General features: G+C 35.7%; 4 protein-coding genes across 9 annotated transcripts; 1 reads left to right on the top strand and 3 right to left on the bottom strand.

Annotated features, from left to right (window-relative positions):
• Positions 1–266: 266 nt before the first annotated feature.
• LOC106648653 (bromodomain and WD repeat-containing protein 3) lies at positions 267–11215 on the bottom strand. 3 transcript variants are annotated; one of them, XM_014365714.2, is made up of 20 exons: positions 11050–11215; positions 9407–9897; positions 9243–9301; positions 9130–9159; positions 8790–8849; positions 7962–8112; positions 7457–7893; positions 7221–7375; positions 6834–7151; positions 6117–6760; positions 5667–6042; positions 5398–5596; positions 5095–5322; positions 4799–5020; positions 4353–4731; positions 3856–4255; positions 3352–3781; positions 3112–3274; positions 2329–3039; positions 267–2256 (listed from the first exon to the last, which is right to left on the bottom strand). In XM_014365714.2, exons 2-20 carry the CDS (start codon positions 9447–9449, stop codon positions 1754–1756), a joined length of 5508 nt encoding a protein of 1835 aa, XP_014221200.1. In that variant the 5' UTR covers positions 9450–9897; positions 11050–11215; the 3' UTR covers positions 267–1753. The 3 variants fall into 3 exon arrangements, with proteins under 3 accessions (XP_014221200.1, XP_014221198.1, XP_014221199.1); XM_014365712.2 differs by having other exon boundaries at positions 267–3039; positions 11050–11214; XM_014365713.2 differs by lacking the exon at positions 11050–11215 and adding an exon at positions 10626–10725 and having other exon boundaries at positions 267–3039.
• Positions 11216–12538: 1323 nt separating this feature from the next.
• Positions 12539–19269, bottom strand: LOC106648654 (uncharacterized protein PF11_0213). 3 transcript variants are annotated; one of them, XM_014365717.2, is made up of 11 exons: positions 19074–19269; positions 17894–18199; positions 16745–17804; positions 15856–16293; positions 15065–15771; positions 14681–14995; positions 13841–14578; positions 13598–13773; positions 13304–13514; positions 13087–13230; positions 12539–13014 (listed from the first exon to the last, which is right to left on the bottom strand). In XM_014365717.2, exons 2-11 carry the CDS (start codon positions 18167–18169, stop codon positions 12862–12864), a joined length of 4218 nt encoding a protein of 1405 aa, XP_014221203.1. In that variant the 5' UTR covers positions 18170–18199; positions 19074–19269; the 3' UTR covers positions 12539–12861. The 3 variants fall into 3 exon arrangements, with proteins under 3 accessions (XP_014221203.1, XP_014221204.1, XP_014221201.1); XM_014365718.2 differs by lacking the exon at positions 19074–19269 and adding an exon at positions 18761–18927; XM_014365715.1 differs by lacking the exon at positions 19074–19269 and adding an exon at positions 18603–18754.
• Positions 19270–19405: 136 nt separating this feature from the next.
• Positions 19406–21720, top strand: LOC106648656 (methyltransferase-like protein 4). 2 transcript variants are annotated; one of them, XM_023458467.1, is made up of 6 exons: positions 19406–19686; positions 19780–20498; positions 20591–20958; positions 21025–21199; positions 21278–21443; positions 21512–21720. In XM_023458467.1, exons 2-6 carry the CDS (start codon positions 20232–20234, stop codon positions 21640–21642), a joined length of 1107 nt encoding a protein of 368 aa, XP_023314235.1. In that variant the 5' UTR covers positions 19406–19686; positions 19780–20231; the 3' UTR covers positions 21643–21720. The 2 variants fall into 2 exon arrangements, with proteins under 2 accessions (XP_023314235.1, XP_023314236.1); XM_023458468.1 differs by lacking the exon at positions 19406–19686 and having other exon boundaries at positions 19695–20498; positions 21523–21574.
• Positions 21721–21833: 113 nt separating this feature from the next.
• LOC106648655 (UDP-glucose 4-epimerase-like) lies at positions 21834–24429 on the bottom strand. The gene is made up of 3 exons (XM_014365719.2): positions 24236–24429; positions 21999–23018; positions 21834–21940 (listed from the first exon to the last, which is right to left on the bottom strand). Exons 1-3 carry the CDS (start codon positions 24252–24254, stop codon positions 21834–21836), a joined length of 1146 nt encoding a protein of 381 aa, XP_014221205.1. The 5' UTR covers positions 24255–24429.
• Between the last annotated feature and the right edge of the window lie 895 nt (positions 24430–25324).

The raw sequence follows: 25324 nt of genomic DNA on the forward strand, positions 1-25324 counted from the left end.
GCTTGGAGTATTTTTTTTACTTAAAAAAATGTTAATTATAATTTTGCTATAAATTAATTATTAAAGAAAGACTGCCTACTTTTTTAAATGATGTTTGTGTATTAATCGGGAATATACCTCGTATTATGTACTTGGCACTTGAGAATATCTCATTTTAATTTTGTTCCTTTGTCTTCTTAGTCATAAAGTTTAACTTTATAATAATTTTATCTTAAAAAAGGACGAAAATAAAAGGATAATAAAAAAGTATACGTTCGTATCATGAATTATGATTTTTTCATCAATTTTTATTGATACATTTTCAATCAATACTATTTGTTACCATTGTTTGTACAAAGTTACGTTTTACAATGGGCCTATGCCGTTGCACTTGAAAAGCTTCTATGCTTGTAAGATCATCGAGTTAAGTAAATAAACAGTGATTCTTATACTTAAGTAAATTAATTCTAGAAACATTTATATACATAAGTCAAATATAGATATGTGGCAAAGTTGTTTATTGTTTCAAACAGTTGCACACCAAAATACACAAATTAATAATAAACGAATTTGTTTTAATAAATTCGATAAACTTCGACTGCGCAATATTTATTTTTAAATAGAAAAATAAGCCATTGTTAAACCCACTTATTCAATTGTCCTTTACACAGTAAGTATATATCTTAATTTTTTTATCTTATACAACTAGTATCACAAGAGCTTTTACCAGTCAAAATTTATTAATTGCGCGTAATTATGTGTTATAATTTACAGGTGAATTTACATTGATGAAATGATTTTGAATCACGAGTCATCAAGTATACAATTTTTATTTACATATTGATACTTTTGAAACTCTTATGCAAGCAACGTTGCAAGATGTACGTTTATTATTTCATATAAAACCAACAAGACATAATTGGCAGTTTTAATAAAAGAAATCAACTATTTTGTGTCGAACATAATTCATACAATCGAACATCAAACATTTTCAAGTTTTATACGACATTAATTAACATTAGAAGAATAATAATAATAATTGTCAGCTTTATTTTGCATCTAATTTATAAAATTTAATGAATACTTTAACTTTGCTCAATTTTTTCATTGTGCAAAATAATTTAATAAAAAATCTGTCAAATGATAATTTTTTCAATATAAGATCGTGAAGAAACTTTCTCAAGGATATAACCAAATAATATTTAAAATTAAAAAAAAAATTCTTTTTGCTTTTCAGCCATGATTTAAAAATTAAAATTTTAGATCTCGTTTGTAATGATTCAAAAAAATTACCAGTCCAATCAATTCATATTTTATATGTTAATTTTTGAATGGTTTCTTTCCAAATAAAACTTTCATGAAATATTTTTGATAGTTAACTTAAAGAAATTAACATTATTACCTTCATTCAAGGAATCACTCATTTTGATAAAAAGTCGGAAATTACTTTTGAAACTGCATTTTACATTTCCTATGATTAAATAACATAATCAATAATGTAATCACATTTGCCAAATTAATAATTTTTCCAAGAATAGACTTGAAGGCAGAAAACCGAGGAAGATTTCATAATGAAGAATTGTGATACATGAAAATTGATGTCAAATAAACAATGATAAATTTTATCATTGATGTCTTGTCCATAATTATTTCATTGGTAGTTCTATCTTTTTTCTGCACAGGACATTTGATTTTTTTATTCTCGAGAATAAAATTCGTCGAAAATTCATAATATGTCGATTGCTATCATACTTGATGGTCGATTCAACAACTATTACCTAAATGCCTGCATAGCTTTAGGGGTCATTTTCCTGATACGTCCCCGACTACTAACACTAACACCAAGGGTAGATCGCTGTTGATTTTCTTCGTCACTCATTTCATCTTCGCAGTATGATTTATTAGTTCTTTTACTTCTTTTGATAGTCTTACGCAGGCCGCGGTTCATTTTATCATAATCATCTTCATCGTCATCGTCATCATCGTCGTCATCGTTTTCGTCGCTGGTTTCTTCCTTATAACGTGCTCGTTTAATACCACCAGTACGTTGTCGACTAGATTTTCGAGGACCAATACTTCCTGCATCCAATGTTCTGTAAGTTTTTTGCGTTGGAAATTTGATTGATTGTGAATCTAATGAATTGCTATATGATTGATGATTTTCCATCGAATCGTCTTCGTCATCATAATCAGTGTCACTTTGTTGTTCTGCTGTTCCATTAATATTATCGTGATTATGATCGTCACTTTCTTCTTGTTCATTTTTTTGGTCGAAGCCTGTTAGAGATTCATTATTAGTATATACATCGTGTTCCACTGTACCCGTCATATTACATTCCACCACGTTACCAATGTGATCATCGTCGTCTTCACTAGACTCCAAAATAGGTCGCTTTTGAGGCGTCCTTCGAAGTCTCGTATTTATTTTAGGTATAGTTTTTACGCTATCTTGACTTTCTTCTCCGTCATCATCATCATCGCTGTCTTCGTTATCGTCATCTTCACTGTCTTCACTATCTTCATTGTCATTATCTTTATCTTTAATGCCATTTCTCTTAATTTGTTGCTTTTGAGGTTCTTTGACATCTGCATCGTCTAAGTCGTCATCTTCGTCATCATTATGCAAATATTTTCGTCCGTTTGTGGCTGTTCGATTCGGTCGGGTTTTTCGACAATTCTTTATTGGAATATTACGAGTCTGTTTTCCTCGTGGGGTAGGTTCAAAATCTTCGTCCGAAGAATGGTCATCGTCATAAGTATTGAGATCATGCTTCTTTTTCCTTGATCTTGTTTGACGACGTGGTTTACTATCGTCGCTCTGTTCACTTGTACTAACATTAGAAGACTGACTATCATTTTTTTCTTCTTTTTCTACTTCGACATCATCGTCGTCAGAACTCATAATTTTTCGTTCTGCTCGACGAGTTCGGCTACGCAAAGTATTATTTCTTGTAGAACAAGATGGACCAGGTGCGCTGAAATCATCTACCTCATTCACTTGCATCTCGTCATCCTCTACATCCTCATCGTCACTGCTAACTATTGGTTTTCTAGTTGGGCCTGAAAGAAAATAATTCTTGTATACAACTATTCGTTTATAATCTTTTTTTATTTATTTTATGGTGCCCGTACCTGCTCCATTACTCAGCTGTTTAGCTGGAGTACTCTTTTTTCTAGTGTTATTACTTCGAGTTTTTGTCTTTTTTTTACGTCGTTGTTCAGAATTATACATATTCATTATCGTTTTCAGGTGTTCTTCAAACATCGCTGATAACCTGACAGTCATGGCATATATCTAAAAAAGTTCCATTTAACATTAATAGTGGCATGTTTAATTAAATAGGTTTGTCTTAAATGAAAGTTTAATTTTACCTTAGATCTCTGATTAGTGTTAAAACGTCGGCTGTTAGAAATAACTAATCTTACATCCTTGACAAAGTCGTTCAGAGTTTCGTAATTATCTCCTCGCAAATCTTCTTGAATTTGATTCAAGTCCATAGGTGTCTCAATGATATGGCTGTACGTAGGATGATCCATTTCATCTACAGGTTCTTTAAACGGTTGTGAATCTGGCGATTGCCATAACATTCTTAAAAGGGTTTTGCAGTTTTCTTTCCAATTTTTAGAATCAAATAGAGACTTTTTGGAACGTCTAGTAACCATTCTTCTAGTTGACACCTGTCCACTTGTGGATGGCAGATTATTAATATCTTCAACATCGACATCTGATTCCGTTGATGATGAATGATAATTACTTGATATACCGTGGTAAACAGCTGTTACATCCACGTCATTCACGTCCCTTCAAAAACAAAGTTATTTCCCAATAAAAAGAATCAAAGAATCAAAATCGTTTTGAAAATAAAATATCCTTACTTGATTATTCTTAGACAAATGTCAGTGATTATTCTGGCTTGCTTTACAATTTGAGAGTGACGTTCATTAAATTTTTCAGCATTACTTGCAATGTAACGTACGTCAAACTGAGCAGACGTAATACGTCGATAAAAACGGTTTTCAAAGCGGGCTCTTATAGTTGATAAATCAATTGGATATTCCACTTCGAAAGCGTATGCTGGATATAATGAGAGATCGACAGGCGCATTAAAAGGTTCTGCCGCGGATAATGTCATGACCTGATCAAGACCACGCAGTATTCTTCGACAAGAAGCTTCTCGATCTCCGAGAGGCCATTCTTCTGCATGTGGCTGATATAAAGTTTCTTCCAGTTCTTCCGGCAAAATTGGTACTGCTCCATTTACGTCTGCTGATAAACCTAAATGTTAATTGTAAATATTATTAAAAACTTTTTAATAAAAGAACTCAAAAATAATACCATAACGTATAAATCAAAGTAAATTATCATGACTTACGAGTTTCATCTATAGGTTCTAAATCCCATGGACTCATACATTCTGTTTCACCATTATCCCACCTGACAGTGAAACACAGAAAGTATGAAGCTGGAAAATCTTCGGAGTAAGGCTGTACAGATTCTATTTGACCAGTCCACCAACCATCTTCAATCATGCACCTAAATCTATTTCCTTCGCTCCAACTTCTTTCGAGAGCATTATCAAAAGTTTGACGAAGAACGAGAAAATCCAAAACATTTGGCATGTCATGATACTTTATTTGAAACGATACACCTGTCAAATGACCTTCAGCGTCCATTTGAGCGAGCTTTAAACAACATAAACGTGGTGGACGAATCTCGTATTTTATACCAACAACTTTGCAATACTCTTGAGCCTAAATTAAGTTTAAAAACAGAGGTCATTAAAATTGCTTTTTTACGCGTGAAAAAGATAATAATTACCTGAAGGTCGAGTTTTTTCCAAGGTTCGAAAGAACTACTAGGCTCATAAATTTTTAATTTTCGTACAGCCTCTAAATACTTTTCATGGCCTTGACGAAAATAAACTATTTCATCGCCCATCTGTGGATAATAAGGAGCTTTTCTTGGTATTACTTCGCTTAGCCATTCCGACGGTCGATAGATTTCAGGTATGGTAGTCGGTTCTCCAACATATGGTTTGGCCTATAAAAATAAAATAGTATATCGGTTTTTGAACTCTTACAAGAGGCTAATTGAATCTAAAATTATATCACTACCTTTTTTCTAGGTCTTTGGTTTCTTTTTTTCGTCTCCGCATCACTGGGAGGTGTTTCAGATCGTCTCTCTACGCGTTTTCTTTTACTACGTTTTGGTGGCTCTAGTATTTCTCCATGATCAGCTATCCAATCTGAATACTCATCACTACTGTCAGAACTTGGGCTATCTGAACTTAATCCATCCTCGTTTGACGAGTTCGACGATTCTGAAGATGCCGAAGCTTCGTTCTAAAAAAAAATAGTTAAGGTAAAAATAGTAACACTCGAAGTACAAATTTAAATAAATAAGATCAGTTATCTAACCTCAGAATCATCTTCATCTTCTGCCTCTTCCTCGACAGGTTCATTACTACGGGTAGATCTGGTTCTATAACCATGAGAAACCTGACTTCTTCTCTTTCCTTTGACCTGTAATTTATTTTGACTTAAAGAGTTAGTAACCTGGGCTTTCTTCTGCATTTCTTTTTCATAATTATCAATTTCCATAACAGCCAATTCGTTTCTACGCATACAAAAACAAAACTCATTATACAATTCATTTGCATTACAAAAAATGATTAGTTAAATCTTACATTTGAGAATATTGAGTACGTAAAATAGCACGTTTCAGTGGCTTCACAAGTATGGGTTTGTTCCAGGGTGTAGTATTGTCATGTTGCCAATTACCACTGCTTTGACGAACACCTACGTTTTCGCTATGTCTACTTGTGCCATTGTTTAATCTATTAGAAACTACAGGTACTACTGCATGGTCTACAGATTGTTCTTGATCATTTTCATTTATATTGTCGTCATTACCCTCTATATCTACATCTTCAATTTCGTTGATACCTTCCTGATTTTCATTTGCTCCAGGAATACGTCGACGGTGCGCTAACTCTTCAATCAAGGCTTCGATGTTCGAACGCGGCATTTCTCCTGGCAGCCCATCGATTACTTCTTGCAAACCTATAATTTCATAAAAATATAATTTGTGCATATAGAGTGGGACAACCACTAATTAATGGAAAAAAATGGCAAACCATTGGCCCCAACTCCAACATTAGGAACTAGTTGCTCGCCATGACAATTTTCTCTACCTGGTACCAGTCTTTGTATGGCAGGTGGGTAAGGATTACCATCAACGTCGACTAGGAAAGGCGGCGGCATCAAATGTGGCGCTGTTTGTGTTTGTTCATCCAGCACATAATTGTTTGCATCTCGAATAAGCGGCCGGTAATCAGTATGAAAGAATAACTCTTTAGGAACCAACTTTTGTTTTTCAGCCATTGAACCAAAGCCATACATAATCAGATGACCATGTGAATCAGTAGCGGCCAGCATAGTACCATCCGGTGACCATTTGGCATCAAAAATGGCACCGTTACCTTGCCCATCAATGACATTTTGAAAATTAGCGAGAGGCTTATTAATCAAAACGTCCCAAACGAAAAGTTGACCATCGTGTCCAGAACTGAGAATAATACGAGGATCAATTGGATGGGATTCGAGTACAAATATTTCGTCCAAGTGTCCTCTTAAAACTCGAATAAGATTGCCGGATTTAGAATCCCAGATTTTGAGTGTACTATCACTGACAGCAGTAACAACAAATTCATCACTTCGATCCCAACATACCATGGTTACTTTAAGCTTTTTACTCGTGTCTTCATCAGCTTCAGTGCCACTTTACAAAAAAACGTTTCTGAATTAAAAATCTGGTACTAAGACAATTATATAAATAGAATAACATTGCTTACCCAGGTAATTTGGTGGTCATAAAGAGCATTTGATTATGCCAAGTTTGTTGTTCAAAGTGCCATATATTGGCTGTTCCATCTTTTGAACCAGATATAAATTTTAGTCCAGAATGAGCCCATTGAATACTGTCAACGGTATCAGAATGAGCTTCGACTTCTAAAACCCGTTTGGGCCCTTCATTAGTGATCATTCTGTAAACACGTACATGATGATCGGCAGATCCGGCAGCTAGAAATGAGCCACCAGCACTAAATGAAGCACAAATCATTTGGGCCTGTCCTGGACGTATTTTTTCATGATATTGTATTGGTTTCGATCTAAAAATATATATTCATCGTTTTATTTATATTCAGTGAGTATCCCATTCTATTAAAAAAAATACTCACTGGAAAATAACTCTATCGTTGCCTTCTTTATGATGTGGCCAAAAAGCAATCGATCCATCACTGCTAGTCGTGACAAGATAATTGTCTCCATTGCATTTGATTGGACAAAAATTGACGGAGGTTATCATACCAGAGTGTCCAGACAAAACGGCCACCTAGAAAATGTATAGTAGCAGTTATTTATTATAATAATTTTTTGTTTTACTTTCATTGAATGGTGAAACAAAATAACTTACTGGTGACATAGTTTGAAAACACCATATACGAAGAATTCTATCTAAGCTACCAGCAGCTAATAATGTGTTATCAAAATTAACTGCGATATCCATAATTTCGGATGAAGCTCCACGGAAAGTTGCAAGTAATCGTCCGTCTATTGCACTCCACACTTTAACTAATAGGTCATCTGCACCAGTAATCACATATTTTCCTGTCCTATCATATAGTACACAGTAAACAGCTGACAAGTGTCCCAATGTGTGACGATATTTTTGAATTTTACTATAAATTGACGTAGGTATGGCTTCACGCCGACTTATTGGACCAGAATTTTCTCGACCTTGGAGAACTTTTACAATATTTAATGCCTGAGAAAAATCTGAAGGACATAAGACAGGTTTTCCACCGAATCTTGCAGAGTATGTTGATATGTTTCGAAACGAATGAAGCATGTCTGAAATAAATAGTGATTCAATTCATTCAATAATTTCAATAACAAAAGAACTTTCATTGAGCCCATACCTTCTTTGGTGCGAAGCATGGACTGTTTGCCTGCACCAAGCATTGATGCGGCTCCTTTGATGATAGGAGGAACATCCTTTTCCAGCACTGGCCCCATACGTTGACATAATTGAAGCAAATGTTGTGTTCCAATGTGGGGATATTTTGTTTCCTAAGAAAATAATTTGATTATTTAAAAATTAATATTATAAATGATCAAATTAAATCAGTGATTTAAATTATATTTTAAAACCCACAAAATAATATGTATTTTAATAATTAGTCATGGACCTAAGAGTTTTTTAATAAAATAATTTTGAGTTTTACTAGTAGTGAAACTACATAAAGAGTAAATTAATTATATTATATCAATAGCAAATCAATTATAAATAAAATATACTAGACTTTGATTTTTTTTAGCAGTTAAAAAATAATATGTTAAACCAATAAGACTTTGGTTCATTCCTGTATATTCGTATGATAGATATTATACTTGAAAATTTTTTCTTTTAAATCTCTTTAGGTACACATAGTTTTTTAGAGACCCTAGTTCTAAATGCTTTAGAAAATGTAAATACTTTTTAGAAAGATCAGGCGTGGGGAGCACAAGAAAAATATCAAGCTAGCTATTCATGTTCAAGAGAGCAAAACAGATGTGAAAACAAATTTTGAGAAGGGGAAGCAGTTGAAGCCATGTATAACAAAGATAAGAGAGTGGGAGAAACCACTACTATACTCTTTATTGGCTCTACTGTAGAGCAAGCAGCTGGGCCTATGATTGGTAAAGTTTCTCAGATTTGCAAAAAAATAATTAACTTTTTGTGAATTTGAAAAAATGATAATACTCACCAATTCTTCAAAAGTTTGTTCATGATGATTGCCTAGCCAATCTATTCTTGAAGGCAAAAGCTGTAACGAATAAAATACAAAATTTGAAAAAAAAATAAACCTTATAAATAATTATAAATATTAAAAAACTTGTTTTGATGTTATTTTGATTCCTGTTAAAAATAGTTTTTAGTAATAAAAAAAAGGCTTTTTCCGTTTTGTTTGAACAGAAATAAATTCTAAAAATTCTTAAATATCAACAAATTAGGTCATTGTTTTGACCCGCGACAAAAAGCACGTGTAAATGTCAAATGCGGCAGTTGACGTTGCTCCGTGCGTGTAAGCAAAGGAAGATATTTACCTTAGCCTGTTCCAACTGCCTCTTCAACACCTGTAAAATGTGAAAAAATTGAAGGTTTAGTAAGTGTAAAAGTTTTGCCTGAAAGAGAAATGAATAAAGAGCCGAGGTCTTACATTGGCGACTTCGCTGCACGGTCCGTCGGAGAGAAATTTGGCGATGAGAAAATAAAGTTCTGCAAAGAACAGTTATCATGATAATACGCACACACTTAGCGTAAACGCAAGTTTTCAAACTTGACATATATCTATACACATACGTAAGATAAATGAGATATTACCTCCTTGTAGACTAGTGTTGTGCCTTCTCACGTCGGCCTCCATTGTCCGTAACGATAGAGTGTAAGAGTTACGGGAAATGAAAGAATTGCTTGTCGTTAATCAGCTGCTCAAATTATCGTACGCTTGCAACATGGTTTGGATACCCGATAAAACTAAGCGATGCTTATAACAACACTGAACTGGTCACCATTTTCTTCAATAGCGAGGCTCGAACGATACAGTCATATAAGTTTACTCGGGAGAGAAAGAGACAGACTATACGTAACACGTATACGGGCAATGGCAATCGGGGATCACTGGCAAATGCTACTCTCGCTCTCTCTTTCTCTCTCCACCTAAAATGGCGTCAGCTTCTGGGCAAAAATACGTCCACAACGGCGTTGAGCGACCGTCAGCCCGCTCTTGAGTTCGTAATCCTTTTACGCTGTCGTAGCTGTGCAGTTGGCGCTTGTGAAGCGTCGCGTTTTATGCAGCTTGTCGCAACTCGCACCTACAAAACATCAGAGACAGGCACAAAATTAATTCCTTCGATCGCTCTCTCGAAGTTTATTCCAAATGCTTGAAAATTGATCATGTTCCGTGGCATTACACGTTGAACGCGATCAAGGCTCAACGATACCGGCAAGTCCACGAGGCTCAACACGCTCCCGAGCATAACGGAAAAAGATGCACCTTCAAAAACTATGCTCGCTCGCTAATCCGACAGGCACGGAAGCTCAACAGCTTTTGTTTACAAAAGTTTTCGACTTATTTCAACCCTACTCGGTTCGAAATACTCAAGAAATTCTGACGCAACGAAAAGATGGAAGATTAAAAGCCACGATTCCATCGGGCTCTCGTACGCGGATTGAAACTTTCATTCATGATTTTGCAGGGCCACAAAAATTTGAGAAAACTTCATCTATCACATGAGTCAATATTGACTGGTGGAGTTGAGATGCAGCACTCAGCTCACACCAACAATCGTGCAGGCGATCTAATGCTTCGATTATAAACATAAAATAAGACGATGCTTGTTTGGTGAAATCAGTTTAGATGCACTAAAACTGTACTTTGTTCTTTTGATTGATAACGTTAATTGCACACAATGCGAGAGTTGAGCGTCAACGGGTTGAGTTTCGTGTTGCCTCATACGGATGAATTCAGTTGAGTAAATCGAAAGCTAGTCGTTTTTCAATCGACACACGACCGTTAGACCCTGTCGATTCACATACTCACTTGTGCAGCCTAATACGTTTTTTTATGTAAAGAAAGCTCGATTGTCGCCGAGAGCGATAATAACTGCGCTGCAAGCGCTAGACTGACGAGGGCAAAAAATCCAATCGCAAATAAGTGAGCAGCATAAGCACTCCGACTTCGAGCGAAGCAGCAGTCAGCAGCTTACACATAAGCTCTCTATTTGCGCACCTACCTAACCTATATAAAGGCAAGCGCACTCGGTGTATGTTTATAGATTGCTGCTACCAGACGGTTTACGAATTGATTAACGGAAAAATTCGCGCGAATCGTCCTGCCTTTCAAATGCGCAATGCGTGACAGCGGGTTGTTTTAGTTTTTACCGAGTTGATCGCGATTATTTATCTGGACACTGTTGCAAATCTCGCAAAAATTTCGCGCGAAATCAATCTTGAACATTACTTACTCAGTCGTAACTGCAAATTACTGAGGCAGCCTCGATACGCTCGAGAATTAGTAGTTAATTATTGCCAAAACTCACACCGTGTGCACAAAGTGCATTGACTGAACTACAGCACTGGGACTCGAGCGATGAGCCAGGCGCAGCGCGCAGATCAGCCTAGACGTGTGGCAACTGTTCAGACAGAGGCCAGATCTCACGTAACGCTCGTCGCTCACTCGTACACATATAATATCCTACGCATGCTTACCGACGTGTCTGCAATGTTCGTATAACACATGGCGCGATCGCTGAGAGCTCCGCCAACAATGCCTACACATGCGGCGGCTTAAACATACCGTACAACATTTAACACTCGATGCAACTGCTGCGCTCGCGATCGATAAATTTTTTTAAAAAATGGTTGGAATAAATGATTCAACTGTAATGTAAGATTCGAAAAAACAATTTATAAGATCGAATTAGGAATTTACAAAATTATTTTTGATAAATAGATGATAGTCAAAACTAATATAACCGAGGGCAAACAAGTTTTCCGCAAAATATGAGATATTTCACATTATGGAAAACCTCTGCAACTATCGGAGATATTATTCAACAAAACATTTAATGCGAGAGATTTTGAACTGATCCGTACTATCACCTAGAACATTTACAAAATATATTGTTCTTATTGTATGTTTTTAGTTGTTTTTCTTTTTCAATGATTCACATGATTGTTACATGTAATTAACTTAAACTTAATGCTGAATATATTAAAATATTCTATATTATTTTATCTTACTTGGTAATTATACAACTATTTCATCGACGTTTATTCGTACACAAGTGTAAAATATTTCACACAATATTCATCAATCTATGATGATTGGTGTCTGCATTTTAGTATTCATTCACACATTACATTTTCTTCATTCATTGATTGCTCGACTTGACATCGATTAATCTTCGTATTCGTGAGTTTGACGTGATAATTTTTAAGTATTTTGGAAAAACGAGAAAACTTTGAATATTCAAAATAGTTATCACACAAACCATAGACAAAATAACAAAACACTTAGACGTGAAAAACTAAAGCTTCGATCTAACGTTTTTCATACAAAACATAGTTTCATTTTTTTTTTAATTATACATATATATATATAACTTCTATCATGTTTAAATATGCACGTATAAATATTTCAACAAATTGAATAGACTCAAAATCAAAACTTGATGGAATATAATTTGAGAATGATGAATTTACAAAGAAATGCTGCATTTAAAAAAAAAAATAAATAAATAAATAAATGATTAAGCTTTTTACTATTATGTAGTTCTAGCCTTTTTCGCTGCATCATATTCTATTGTGTATAATTTTGTACCAAAAAATGTATTAATCAATATAAAAAAAATAAATAAAAATCAAACTAACTGAAAAACTAATTTTGTAATTCAGGTGAAATAAGATTTTTGATTATTTGGTGGCTTTCCAATAATGAAATGAAATATCACAAAATTTCATTACTTCAACAGCTCAATAAAAAAAATTAAAATTGTAATATTCAGCTATTGAAATTTAAATTTTTGTGATACAGTACACTACATTTTAAAATGCCAGTATAAGAATTTCTTTGATAACTCATATCAAACACGATTATGTATACTACTTATTAGTACATTAGCAATTGCTTGTTTAAATTAAAAATAATATAGAAGCTTTTTAATCTGTACATTACAACCTCATAATCGCTTAAAAAAAAATTCATGCATACTTTTGTCATACAATAAAAAAAAAAAAAAAATTTGAAGAACATTTATCACCAATAAATTATTAATTTACTGCCCTTTCTCTTTGACATAAATTCTTGCTGCATCTTGCCATTCTTGTGAACACCACTGTTTAATCAATAAGTCTTGTTCAGTATTTAACATGTCGTCCAATTTTTCACGCATACTTTTGCGAAGCAATAATTTCGTAGTTTCCATGGCCTAAAACAATAATTTATATAAGATAATGACGATCGAATATATTAAATCATTATTCTGGTTACTTGTACTCACCTGTGAAGATTGCTCGCTCATTGCTTTAAGAGAGGGCAAAAATTCAACTTGGAATTTATCTGGCCACAAACATTTTGTGACGAATCCAGCAGTCAAGGCTTCGTTAGCTGTCAAAGGTCGACCACCCAGAAGCAAATAATTTGTCTGTAAATTAAATAATTTATTCTCGTTAACAATCAAAAATTTTTTTATTTTTTATGAAGAGTATCGAACATACCGTTAAACTACCAAAACTATTTGATAACATTAAAACAGCTAAACCCTCAGCTATTTGTCCAAGTTTGGAACAAGGTGTTTCAAATGTTGCTTTATCACTAGCAATAACTAGATCAAATAGTGGTAGCATTGTAACGCCCAGACCAATCGCATCTCCTTGTATACCCGCAACTAATGGCTTATTGAATGCAGCCAACGTTTTAATAAATTCTCTGGAAAAAAAACGTATAAGTTTGTAATGTAATTATCGTAGTAGCAATAAAGACTTGTTATAATGATGATTGTAAAGACTTACTTTACAGCAGTAGCCATTGCTGTAACTTTGAGCTTTCGTTCAGTTTCATTATTCTCTATAATCTGCGATAAATCTAAGCCATCGCAAAAACTTGTGCCAGTAGATGTAAGTACAACTACACTACAGCGGTTATCGTCTTTTAATCTTTCCAGAACGTCTTGAATTTCTTTCATTACCTGCCATATATAAATCCATAAATTAGATAAAAATTATAAATTTTAAATTCATAAAAATAAAACAAACCTCTAAAGAAAGTGCATTTCTAATTCCGGAATTTTTGTGGCAAGGTGTCAATATTAGCTGTACAAGACGACCGTGCCTTTTAACGCTTACTTCTTTATTTCGAAACTCACATATAGATTCATCATTAGCTGACACCATACTTCTCTTTTTTCTAGAGCTACTTTTAGAAGGTAAGTTAGTATTAGTTTCTACAGCATGTATTGCTTTGGCAGGACTTGTAGATGAATCTTCGGGCAATTTAATGTCAGTATTTTTCGTCAATGCATCGAATGAATCTTCATCTGTTTTTTTAAATTTTTTGCTACTTTTGTTATTGCTTTTAAATAATTTTCTAACGTGTGTTAGGGAATCGCTTTCGTTCAAGTTTGGCTGATTAGTCGTTTCCTTATGAATATCAGTTTTCTCAGAAACCTCTTTCGTTTCAGATTCAGAAATTCTAGCTGATGCTCTTGTGCGGCTTTTTTTATCTGACTTATCAGAATAAGAATCCACTGATGCTTTTCTTGTAATCCCAGATGATTCCAAGTCAAGTAAATCATTTGGTGGCTGTCCAAGATCTATGCTAACCCTAGGACTAGCACCAGAAGCACTTGAATAAGAAGATGAAGAGTGCCTCCTTATTATGCGCGATGCTTCGGCAGCATTTTTTAGTTTCCCTGGATTTATGAAGCTGGACGATGCTTTTGACTGCGTTGATTTTTTTTCATTTTGAGCGGCAGACAGTTCAGTTGCAGAAGCCTACATAAAAAACACATTTACATCATTACATTTTGTGTTCATTTCAAATCGAAAATTATTTTTAATTGAAGCCATATTTAAATAAAAAATGTTTATAATTACAGTAAGACTTCTTCTAGCTCTAGGTGAGCTTGCAGAATCAGATTGACCTCTGGATTTAAGCACTGCATTTTTGACAAGATTTGCTCTCTGTTTAAGTTCCCTTTCAGCTTTTTCAAGATCCATAACTTTTTTTTGACTCTGTGTAATTGGTACTCTTCGTTTTCTTGTATCTTGTTTTGCGTCATACAGCATGTTGACAATTCCCTCATCTTGAAGCAACCTATCAATTTCACTTCGAGGTTTCTTTATTTGTACAACTGCTCCAGACGAGTCTGTAGAATCTTTGTCTTTTGGTTTGTTTGCTTGATTTGTTACCTATAATAAATTGTATTAACTTGTTTGTTTACAACTACATAAAAAAATACTTCAAATCTAATAACTTACTTTGGCTTTTGAAATAGGAACAGCTTTTTTCATTCGTACTAAATTTTTCACAGCATTTTTTTTCTTGGATATTAAAGCATTTTTGTTGACCAGTTTAATTTTTTTCTTTACATCTTGTTTTTCTTTGACTTTTGTTTCTACATGTCCTTGTTCTTCGGGAGATTCACTGTCAGTTTTCTTAATTTCTTCATCATTCGAGTCATCAGCAGATTTTTGCAGCATATTTTCAGGGCTTTCTTCGATGTTACTAACATCTGTAATTTCCATCTTCATTTCTGACTGGACACTATCCCTTTTTTTTTTAGGGTCCGTTTTAGGTGAATCTGAGGATGCAGTACTGTCAGAATCAGACTTTTTACCATCTTTGTTTTTCTGCACTCTTAATTTTTTAGCCGTGAACTCACGAGCTTTTTCAGTAAGCTTTCTTTTACGACCGGATCGGGATTCGTCATTTTTCACTGCTAGTTCTTCATTTTCACTGGCTTTGGGAGATTTAGTTTTAGATAAAGTTTCTTCTTCATTTGAACTTATATTATTAATAGTATCTGATTCATCATCCCCTGGTGACGTTTTTATTGACTTGGCGGATTTCTTCGTAAGTGATTTTTTATTAACGCTTGAAATGTTTTTTTTACAGGATGTTTTTGGCAACTCACGCAGTTGTTTTAAAGCAATTTCACGTTCAGTCACTTGATCAAGTTTGTTTTCTAAAATATTCATCAATTAGATTATTAACAATAATTATTATTATGTATATTTTTTATGAGAGGTACAACAAAAGATAACTTTACCTGAGCTATGAACTTCAACAGTGCTAGTTACTTTATTGACTTCATCTGTATTGCTGGTTGATTTTAAATTTGACCAATCTGGATCAACATCACCTTCCAAAATTGCTAGAAGATCGTTATTATCTGAAGAACTTTTATTGGTCTCGGATTCTTTGCTTGTATCCAGAGATGTTGGTTCTTGCGATAATATACCTGTTGCTGCAGCTGCTAGTAAATGACTAGATAATCGCTGGGTGATTTTTTTTACAAATACAATATCAGCAGTTTTAGGCACTTGTAAGTCTTTTTGTTTTTCTTTCAAGCGCTCTTTCAGAACTTCATTAACTTCTGCAGATGAAGCAATTTGACTCGTTAAATGTGCACCTGGAATTTTCACGCCTGGGCGTGAAGTTTGTTTCATTTTGGTATCTACCTCGACTTTGTTAGGTAGAGAAGAATCTAAGAAAAATAAAAAACATTTAATTAAGCATAAATTTATCATTTTCATGATACAGCACAATTTCGTTAAAAATACTTTTTATTGATTTAGACATTCTTCTTCTCACTTTTTGAAATAAAATTATACGCCGATTATCATTGAAACTCTCAAGTAAATAACAACACTTAAAACTAGAAAACTATGATGGTATGTTTAAAATTTTCATTTGTTAACATTTTTACTTTACTGATACCTGACACAGCAATATAAGAACAAAATACATGAAAAATATTTGATAACAGTAAATTAACATCAACTAGCTTTCATAAATCCTAAATATTATTATATTGAATTCACATTTGTAAGACCAAATTTGAAAATAATTTAAGATATTAAAATAGACTCAAATGATCTTCAATTTTATAGATTTAATGAAACACTTAAATAAATTACAATTTTATTTTTGATTACCTTTGACGGATGTTTTGGTAGGTGACTTATTACTTTTTTTAATATTGTCAGAAGGGCCTTTTTTTTCTACTTTCCTGATTGGAGTTGAGGTCACCCCATCGTTTAATAAGCTTTGAAGCTCCATTTCTACCTCATCTTCTTGATCCTGATTTTGAATCTCTTCTTCACCATTTTCTTCACTCCAGTCATTGAAGATATCTTGCAGTACACTCTTGTTTTTTTCATTAGACTGATTGGACAAATGAAGTTCCAAATCGTCTTCATCATCTTCTTCCATTGCTTCATCTTTATCTTCTTGTTTTTTAGTCGAAGGTGAATGGTCACTGTTAAATGTTTCAGGTTTGTTATTAGATATTTGTTTTTTTATTGATTCCAATGATTCTTCTGATTCATTATTGCAAGTATCTTGACTTGCACACTGATTTTTTTCTATTTCTGTTTTTTCTTTCCAAGTGTGTTCATTTGATTTATACTGGGTTAATATTGATAAATCATCAGAATTTGTTACTTCAGTTATTTCAATTGTTTCAACTATCATTTCATGATCATCAGTATTACTTGTAACTTTTTCTGCATCATTATTGATTGATACAGTTTTACTTAAACAAGTGGAATCAACTTCAGATGTGTTAGAGCTATGATTCTCAATAACAGAAGCTTTTCCATCTTCCGCAAGTGTATTATTAGTCATCTTTGCATCAATTGCATTAGCAGTTAAATTAGGTTCCGTTGAATTTACAGGAACAGAAATTTTTTCCTCTTGAAGACTTTTAGTAGTTTCATCAAAGTCTTGAATGGCGTCATCTTGATCATTGTTTGAAAGAGGTAGATCACTATTTGAGATATCATGGTTATCAGATTTTTGATTGTCCTTTGATTGAGATAATTCGATTACAGTGTTTGTAGATTTATCAGAAATAGACTCATCATTATTTTCTTTAATAGTTTCTTTTTGTGTAACATTATTTTCTGTTGTTGTTGCTGTATCAGAATGATTAGTTTCATAACTTTTCTGACTTGAATTCATTTCACTCAAAATGAGAAAATCTTGTATTTTAGACTGAGAACAATTAAAAAATTTATATCAATATGTCAGTTCAAATTTTAAATTGAATGAAATTTTAAAGTAGCAAAAATATTTATATATACCTCTTCAGAAGTCTCATACTGGTATTTATCATCTACAGATTGTGCTTCTTGCTTTTCATTAACAATATTTTCAGATACTGATTTATCGTCACATTGTTGCTGTGTTGTAACATAATCATTGGGCAAAATTATTTCTACATTTTGTACCTGGCAGTTAATTATGTCTCTTTCTTGATCGTTGTTTTGAACAACAATTTCTTGTACTAATTGCTGAAAACTGGCAGCTCCTGAACTCACTGCTAATTCTTGATCACAAACTTCATCATTTTGTTCCATGTTGATGTTTAAGCCACAAGTGACTTATTACTACAAAAAAAAGCATATAATTATGATATAAAAGTATGAAATATTTTTAGAAATTTGAACTATAAAATGCTTATATTTTAAGCAATACAAACTCTACACTTATACAATGGAAATAACAAGTGAGAGTGAAAAACTACAATTTGACATTATTATTATAACCTATAAATATTGAATACTTCGGCATTTACTTATCGCGTGAACTTTTACAAATAGTCTTGATGCAAACAATAAAATCAGTACAAAAAAAATGAAATTTTCAAAGGAAAAAGTAGGAAACATTAGTAAAAAAAGTAAAAGAAGAGAAATAATAAAGGAGAAGAAGAAAATATGATTATTTAATTGATGCAAATTGTGTGGAGACGAGCAATCTTTCAAAGCCAAAAAATTCATAACGCGTATGTACTTTTAGGTAATACTTGGTAGTTTCCAGCCAACGTGCAAATAGTATAAACGTAGCACCAGAGAAAAACTGCACGCGAACCACACCAACATAAATCAGTAATCACTTTATCACTAATCAGTGTTATAGAACTAAAACCAATAAATAAGACATAGACGCACGCAGGCCTGTTGCTCTATCTTTTTTTCTCTCTATCGCTGTCTCGCACTCGCTCTTTCACTCTTCGAGTTGTGTTGAGTTCCAATTCTCGGTACTAGCGAGTAGCAAGACGTGCCGCGCGCTCATAACCCAAAACCTTGAGCAATAAGGCAAAGCTCTCGTCTCCTTGACTCGTATTATAGGACTCTTTATAAATATATGGTTGCCTCCGCACACACATAACATTCATGCAGAAAGAAAGAGAGAGAGAGAGAGAGAGAGACAGAGGGAGAATGAGAGAGAAGCACAGGAAATAAATAAAAACAATCAACTCACCAATACTGCGATTTGAAACGTTCGTGTTGCTGTTGAACGAGAGAAGTGCAGAATGTCTCAGAGAGGTCGTAGATTACAATCGCGGAAAAATATCTTATGCTTTGCGAAGCTTTCTCAGTAAGGCGACGATCAGCATTCACATTTTATCATTGACATAGGCCCGATAATGCCGGGCGGCAGGCACCGACGCACATTTGACTGTTTGCAGCAGCCTATATAGCACCAACTAATATAACTAATGTATAGCGTCGACACTGTACAATAACCAGCACAAATTGTGCAAGCAAACTAACACAGATGTGTACGATAGCTAGCAGCTCGTTCTTCAGCGTTGTTCAGCTTTTTTTTGCAACCGAAGCCAATTAAACGAGCGAGGCTCGCACAAACGTTATTTAGTTTAGTAATGCATGTACGTAGAAAAAAGCTGCAAACGAAATTGAAACAAATCTTGTATTAATTGCAAGACTCACGTGGCGACGATATTAATTCACAATATGAACAATGTTAAAAGTTGCGATAAACAGCAGCTCGATTGAACGCCACCCGCAACAGTATACACACTCTGCGATTTGCAAGTCTCGGTGAGATAAATACAAGATTGTTGCTCGCATATGTAAGTATAGAATGTTTGCTCGGTAATATACGCGCCTGCATCGCTGGCTATTAGCCGCCTAATGTATAAGCTATTGTGCCGTTTGTCTTGCAGCACTTGCTAAACACGAGCAGTCCGCTGTAAAAGCTGTTGCTGCAGCTCTCTGATCAGTGCGACTCGTCCAGTCGTGCCTCGTGAGCCGACAGCAGTGGATACAAATACTAGCGTACAGTGCAGTACTCGCCGTTCCCTCGTGTTACAAGTTTCAAATTACTACCCCCAGAGCAACATGAAATATAAAAAACGTGATTACTAAAATAACCTTCTCTCATTTATACTAGCTAATAGTGTTGCAATCGGACAAATCGGAAAAAATAAGGACAATGAAAGGTCCCTCATCCTAAGAATTTCTAAGCATATTTTAACCTTCATGTAGTATTTTCTATAAAAAGTAACTTTTGTTTTCATCCCCGCCAACCCTTTGTTTACCTGGGGCTTAATTGTATATTCTAATAAGTTAGTAATTGGGGGTTCTAGTTAACTAAATCAACTCCTGACACACGACAATGAGTATCTTATTGACTACAAACGAGGGCTGGCTCATATCTCATCTACGTTACTTAAATGACGTTTATAATACAGTCGAAGATGATGATAAAATTACAGCTTTTCGATTCAACCAAGCTATTTTCCAAATCAATTCGCAATTTTTGCGAGCTAATCAAGCGCCAAGAGGAAATAATCAAAACGGCCCTCAATGCTCAACTGAAACTAAGAAAGCGAAAAAGCGAAAGTCTACACAGTCGAGTCTGCCTGATCAAGTCCTTCAACAAGTAGGAATTTATTCTTTTCTTTGAAAATGATAGGCATATTTTGTTTGAACTATCCGATTTTATAAGAAATCGTCAAATCACTACATTTGCAGAATCGTTTCGTCGAATCGGTAGGCCAAAAAATTATTGATCGCGCAATCGCTCTTCAACTGCTGGCCAAGTATCAAATCAACGATAGTAATTTGCAATCGAGACTAGAATCCAAGCAGTTTTATCAAGACAGCAGTGTTCGCAAGTTCAATAAAAACTTTAACGGAGGTAATGCGAAAAATTGCGCCATCGTCGCTAATTTTCAAAACGAGCGCTACATTTTTCCGAAACAATGTCAATTTTATTCACTTGATGTCAGACAACTGCAAAGTATGATTGACCTTTCGAATCAATATGATTTCATTCTATTGGACCCTCCTTGGTGGAATAAATCTATTAGAAGAAAAAAAGTTAAATTAGAAGAAAGCAGGTGAGTTACCATTGAATCCTTTATTCACCTTTGCAAATTATCATTTTTTCATGATACTATTTTAAGCTATGATATGATGTACAATAAAGATGTGGCAGACATCCCTGTTGGTAAATTACTGAAACCAACTGGAATAGTAGCTGTTTGGTGTACCAATGCTCCTTCTCACATTGAAAGTATATTGAATGAAATGTTTACAGCTTGGGGCTTAGAGTTTAAGGCAAAGTGGTATTGGCTCAAGGTGATTTTTAAGTTACATTAACTCAAAACTTAGATGAATTGAAGTGCATTAATTTCATTAATTTTTTTATGAAAATAGATCACTCAAAATGGTCAACCAGTTTGCAACTTCAACAGTTTTCATGGAAAACAGCCATATGAGCAATTAATTATTGGCTCAAAATTATCTAACATCAACTTACCAGATGGTAAGATTATTGTTAGTGTTCCAAGTGCAATTCATTCTCATAAGCCACCACTTACAGGTAAGCCAGTGAATTCTTAAAATCTGGAGGAATTAGGCTTATACACAGTAAAGTATAATTTATTTCAGAAATTTTTAAGGAATATCTACCGGATGATCCAAACTGTCTGGAAATCTTTGCTAGATATTTACTGCCCAAGTGGACAAGTTTTGGCTTGGAAGTTTTAAAATTCCAGCACTTATCTCTGTTTGGAAAGTAGTTATAACAAAGAAAACTGAGTATTTTTACTTGTGTTAAATTTAATTTATAAGTATCAATAATATCAATAATGTATTATGTGTTTTAACATAAATGCAATTATGAAGTATCAATAAAAACCCTAAGAGTTAATAAATAATAAATAATTTTAATTTCGTTTTTACTCTTAAAAGTTAAGTATAGAGTTTCTTCTTAATTGATTTCTTTAAGGACTTGGGGTTTTTCAATGCCATTGGTTGAGTTTTCATTTTTTGGATAGCCATTTGGATTCAATCGTTGCCACTTCCAAAAATCTGCACCTGTAAGTTACGAAATTTCAAAAGCTGTATAAAATAGAAAATATCGCGCTCAACTTACACATTTCTTTGATATTTCGCGTAGCCCTCCATTGCAGCTCTTTCCAGGCCAAGGTAGCATCGGCGTACATGGAGGATATGTCACCGTCTCGTCGACTTTGAATAACGTACGGTACTTTGGTCGCGGTGACCTCCTCGAAAGTCCTGATTAATTCGAGAACGGAGACACCTTTACCGGTGCCGAGGTTGTAGACCCTCAATCGTTGACTCGGGCGATCGTGGAGGCATTCGAGGGCCGCCACGTGACCCGAGGCAAGGTCCATCACGTGGATGTAATCTCTGATACCGGTGCCGTCCTCGGTGGGGTAATCGGCGCCGAAGATCGTGACGTGGGGCTTGTTGCCGATAGCCACCTGAGATATGTAAGGCATGAGGTTGGTGTACTTTTTGGTGGGGTCCTCGCCGATGAGACCACTGCTGTGAGCACCGACCGGGTTGAAGAACCTCAGGGTAATGATGTTCCAGGACTTTTCGGCGGTCGAGACGTCCTTGAACATCTCCTCGATGAAGTACTTGGTCTTGCCGTAGACGTTGGTGATGCAGCCGGTCGGGTGGTCCTCGGTGATGGGCAAGGACTTGGGCTCGCCGTACACGGTGCAGGAGCTGCTGTAGACGAGCTGGAAGCAGCCGGCGGCCTTCATGACCTCGAGCAGGTTGATGGCGCCGATCATGTTGTTTCTGTAGTACTGGAGGGGCACCTCCATGGACTCGCCGACGGCCTTGATGGCGGCCAGGTGGACGACCGCGTCGACCTTGTGCTCGTTGAAGACCTTGCGCAGCCTCTCGCGATCGAGCATGTCGCAGTCGTAAAAGTGCACCTTCTTGCCGGTTATGGCCTCGACGCGCCTCAGGGCGGCCGACTCGCCCTTGTAGTGCTTGTCCTCGACGCTGTTGGCGAAATTGTCGATGGCCACGACCTCGTAGCCGTTCTCGAGCAGCTGGACGATGCAGTGGCTGCCGATGTAGCCCGCGCCCCCCGTAACGAAGATCGTCTTGAACGGCCCGGGGGGCACCAGATCGTCTGCAAAATCGACAGAAAGCTCGTAAGATCCCGACAATATTTTTCGCCCATTCGAATATTCAATTTTTCGCTCGAGTATTTCGACTCTTTTGCCGGCTCGATTTTCTTATTCGAGCTCCGCTTGAAATTCAAATTGATTTGGAGTAAAAGATACGTTGATCAATTTTTAAGAACGACATTTTACTACTTATTATTATTTATATATTATTGAGAAATTTTACTTTACCATTTTATTTGAATAAAAAAAAGTTTGCGAATCAATGGTCTTAATTTAAATGAGAATCGAATCTCGAATAGTACATCGTTGATGAAATTTCGAGGATCAAAATTTTTTGTCAACATTAATTCGTTCCGATCACCATACACGAGATTGAGAAGATTCAAGTAAGTTTAAAGAAAAGCGAGTTCAAGGTCGTTTACCATATCGCGTCCCAGTGTCATTGGCTTTCTATGGAGTTTTTAAATTAAAAAAAACGGCGTCCGTTGCATGAGCGCGCGCGCGCGAGACGACGACGATCCGTTGCTCAATCGTCGTACACATACAACAGGTATCGAAATTAAGTAGCCAACGAAATCGTTCGGCTCGCGGACACGCGCGAGCCAGCCTGATATTTGGAAATGGCACGCGTTCGACTGAATTCTCAATTAGCCTCGCGATTCGACCTTGGCAAATGACATATAGGAATAGAGGATGGCCAGAAAGCAAAAGTGGACGAGCAAAGGCGCTCGATGCACGACGCCAAAGAGAGCTGTATTGTAATAATCAGTAAATAGTTGGTTCTCGAGTCCAGAAACGAACGAGTCGCCGAGCGATGCCCGTCGATAGTTTAAACATTCGTATTATTCGATCGCGAACGATGACTTTTGAAGAGGAACACACGCGTACGAACACGAACGTTAATTCATAACGGGACACGTTTGAGATTTAACACGGAGCAAGGCAATATCGCGACGCAGCTGCCTCGACGATCGCGACTACGAGGCAGAATCGACAAGAGCTTGGGGCATTATAATTGGCTTTGAACAAATTCGGATGGCTTTGGCGCGCATTCTGCAATGCTGAACAAACGATGGGTAGCGAAACGATAGCCGTCCGAGGATTATCCGTTGGCAGGTACGGATCGATTCAAGTGGGTAGCAATTAGGGGAATAGGGACGTTCGGTCAAGGGCCAAGGCCCCAAAGTAAAAGTACAATTAGGCCACGTTAAAAACTCACAGTCCCATTTGCGATCCATGCTGATTGAGCGAGACGATGAAAACGAGCAGAACGCGTCAAACGAGTGATCGGCAATCGCTGATGAGGTGCTGCTGGTTTGCCTGCTGTGCTCTGCTCTGCGCGTCCAGCAAACGACTGGGCCCCCCCTATATAGCTATATATCGCTTGTGCGGTGGAGAGCAGCTGCAGAAAACAGTTTTGCAGACGATGACACGTCTACATATAGTACATATAGATGGGAAGAAGAGCTGCAAAGGTTGGGCCTGAAGCGCGACCAGCGATTCTTCTTTGCGCTTCTTATACTCGCTTCGTCGCGCTTCTTTGCCTCGAGCGGCTGTTTTTCGCGCTCCTCGCCCGTTTGCCCCCGTGAGCGTGAAAGTAAAAAAATAATGCCGATGGATTCCCGTTCTCGAGTACCTCGTGGACGGGCCAATCCAAGCTTGCGTGTCGTCGACGATTCACCCATCGACGCGCTTACTTCTGTATCAAAAATTTGCGCGATCCTCTGCGGCTTTGCCGCCAACGATTCATAAATTCCTGACACATCGTCCCACGACCCGAGCTAAATGTAATTGACTTTAAGTGCATTCAAACATTAACAAAAAATTAAATAATACTTTGCTAAATTTGCGTGCTAAAATGAAATATTTCCTTATAAAAATGGCTTGGAATGGAAAACGATGTAAATAAATTTATATCATTTGAAATGTAAGCTAGTTATCATAGAGAGCAGTCATTTAATTAAATGCCAAAAAGTATTCAAAATATTCTTCGTTTACAAGAATGACATGTATGATTGATAGCGCCTGTTGATTCATTTACGATTGTACCAATACCTGACCAGTTAAACAAGTCGTGTTAGTATTTATTGTAACCAATTGTGACAAATAATTACATCTCTTTTTTTGATTAATAATAACTTGAAGATTGCTCCCCAAACTGTCTGAATTTAAAATGAAATTAAAAAAAAATACTTGCAAATGTCGTAATTTTAAATTAAAACTATATGGCCATTAAATATTGAATACAGTCACCCTCTTACATGCTCAGAGCTTGAATAAACTTACCAACTTTTGAATGCCGTTTTTC

The sequence above is a fragment of the Trichogramma pretiosum genome, unplaced genomic scaffold (assembly GCF_000599845.2).
Source record: "Trichogramma pretiosum strain Unisexual culture from Peru unplaced genomic scaffold, Tpre_2.0 scaffold69, whole genome shotgun sequence".
NCBI lineage: Eukaryota > Metazoa > Arthropoda > Insecta > Hymenoptera > Trichogrammatidae > Trichogramma > Trichogramma pretiosum.

What these genes read in the sequence shown, in the direction of transcription:
- LOC106648653 (XM_014365712.2), bottom strand. Translation starts at nt 9,449, where the DNA reads ATGGAGGCCGACGTGAGAAGGCACAACACTAGTCTACAAGGAG. An exon ending in AACAAACTTTTGAAGAATTG is followed by an intron (nt 8,113 to 8,789) that starts GTGAGTATTATC and finishes TTATTTTCTTAG; the next exon opens with GAAACAAAATATCCCCACAT. An exon ending in ACACTAATCAGAGATCTAAG is followed by an intron (nt 3,275 to 3,351) that starts GTAAAATTAAAC and finishes GAACTTTTTTAG; the next exon opens with ATATATGCCATGACTGTCAG.
- LOC106648655 (XM_014365719.2), bottom strand. An exon ending in GCGAAATATCAAAGAAATGT is followed by an intron (nt 21,941 to 21,998) that starts GTAAGTTGAGCG and finishes CGTAACTTACAG; the next exon opens with GTGCAGATTTTTGGAAGTGG.
- LOC106648654 (XM_014365717.2), bottom strand. Translation starts at nt 18,169, where the DNA reads ATGGAACAAAATGATGAAGTTTGTGATCAAGAATTAGCAGTGAGTTCA. An exon ending in AGTATGAGACTTCTGAAGAG is followed by an intron (nt 17,805 to 17,893) that starts GTATATATAAAT and finishes AATTGTTCTCAG; the next exon opens with TCTAAAATACAAGATTTTCT. An exon ending in TTCCTATTTCAAAAGCCAAA is followed by an intron (nt 14,996 to 15,064) that starts GTAAGTTATTAG and finishes AATTTATTATAG; the next exon opens with GTAACAAATCAAGCAAACAA.
- LOC106648656 (XM_023458467.1), top strand. Translation starts at nt 20,232, where the DNA reads ATGAGTATCTTATTGACTACAAACGAGGGCTGGCTCATATCTCATCTA. An exon ending in CTGATCAAGTCCTTCAACAA is followed by an intron (nt 20,499 to 20,590) that starts GTAGGAATTTAT and finishes CTACATTTGCAG; the next exon opens with AATCGTTTCGTCGAATCGGT. An exon ending in CAAAGTGGTATTGGCTCAAG is followed by an intron (nt 21,200 to 21,277) that starts GTGATTTTTAAG and finishes TTATGAAAATAG; the next exon opens with ATCACTCAAAATGGTCAACC.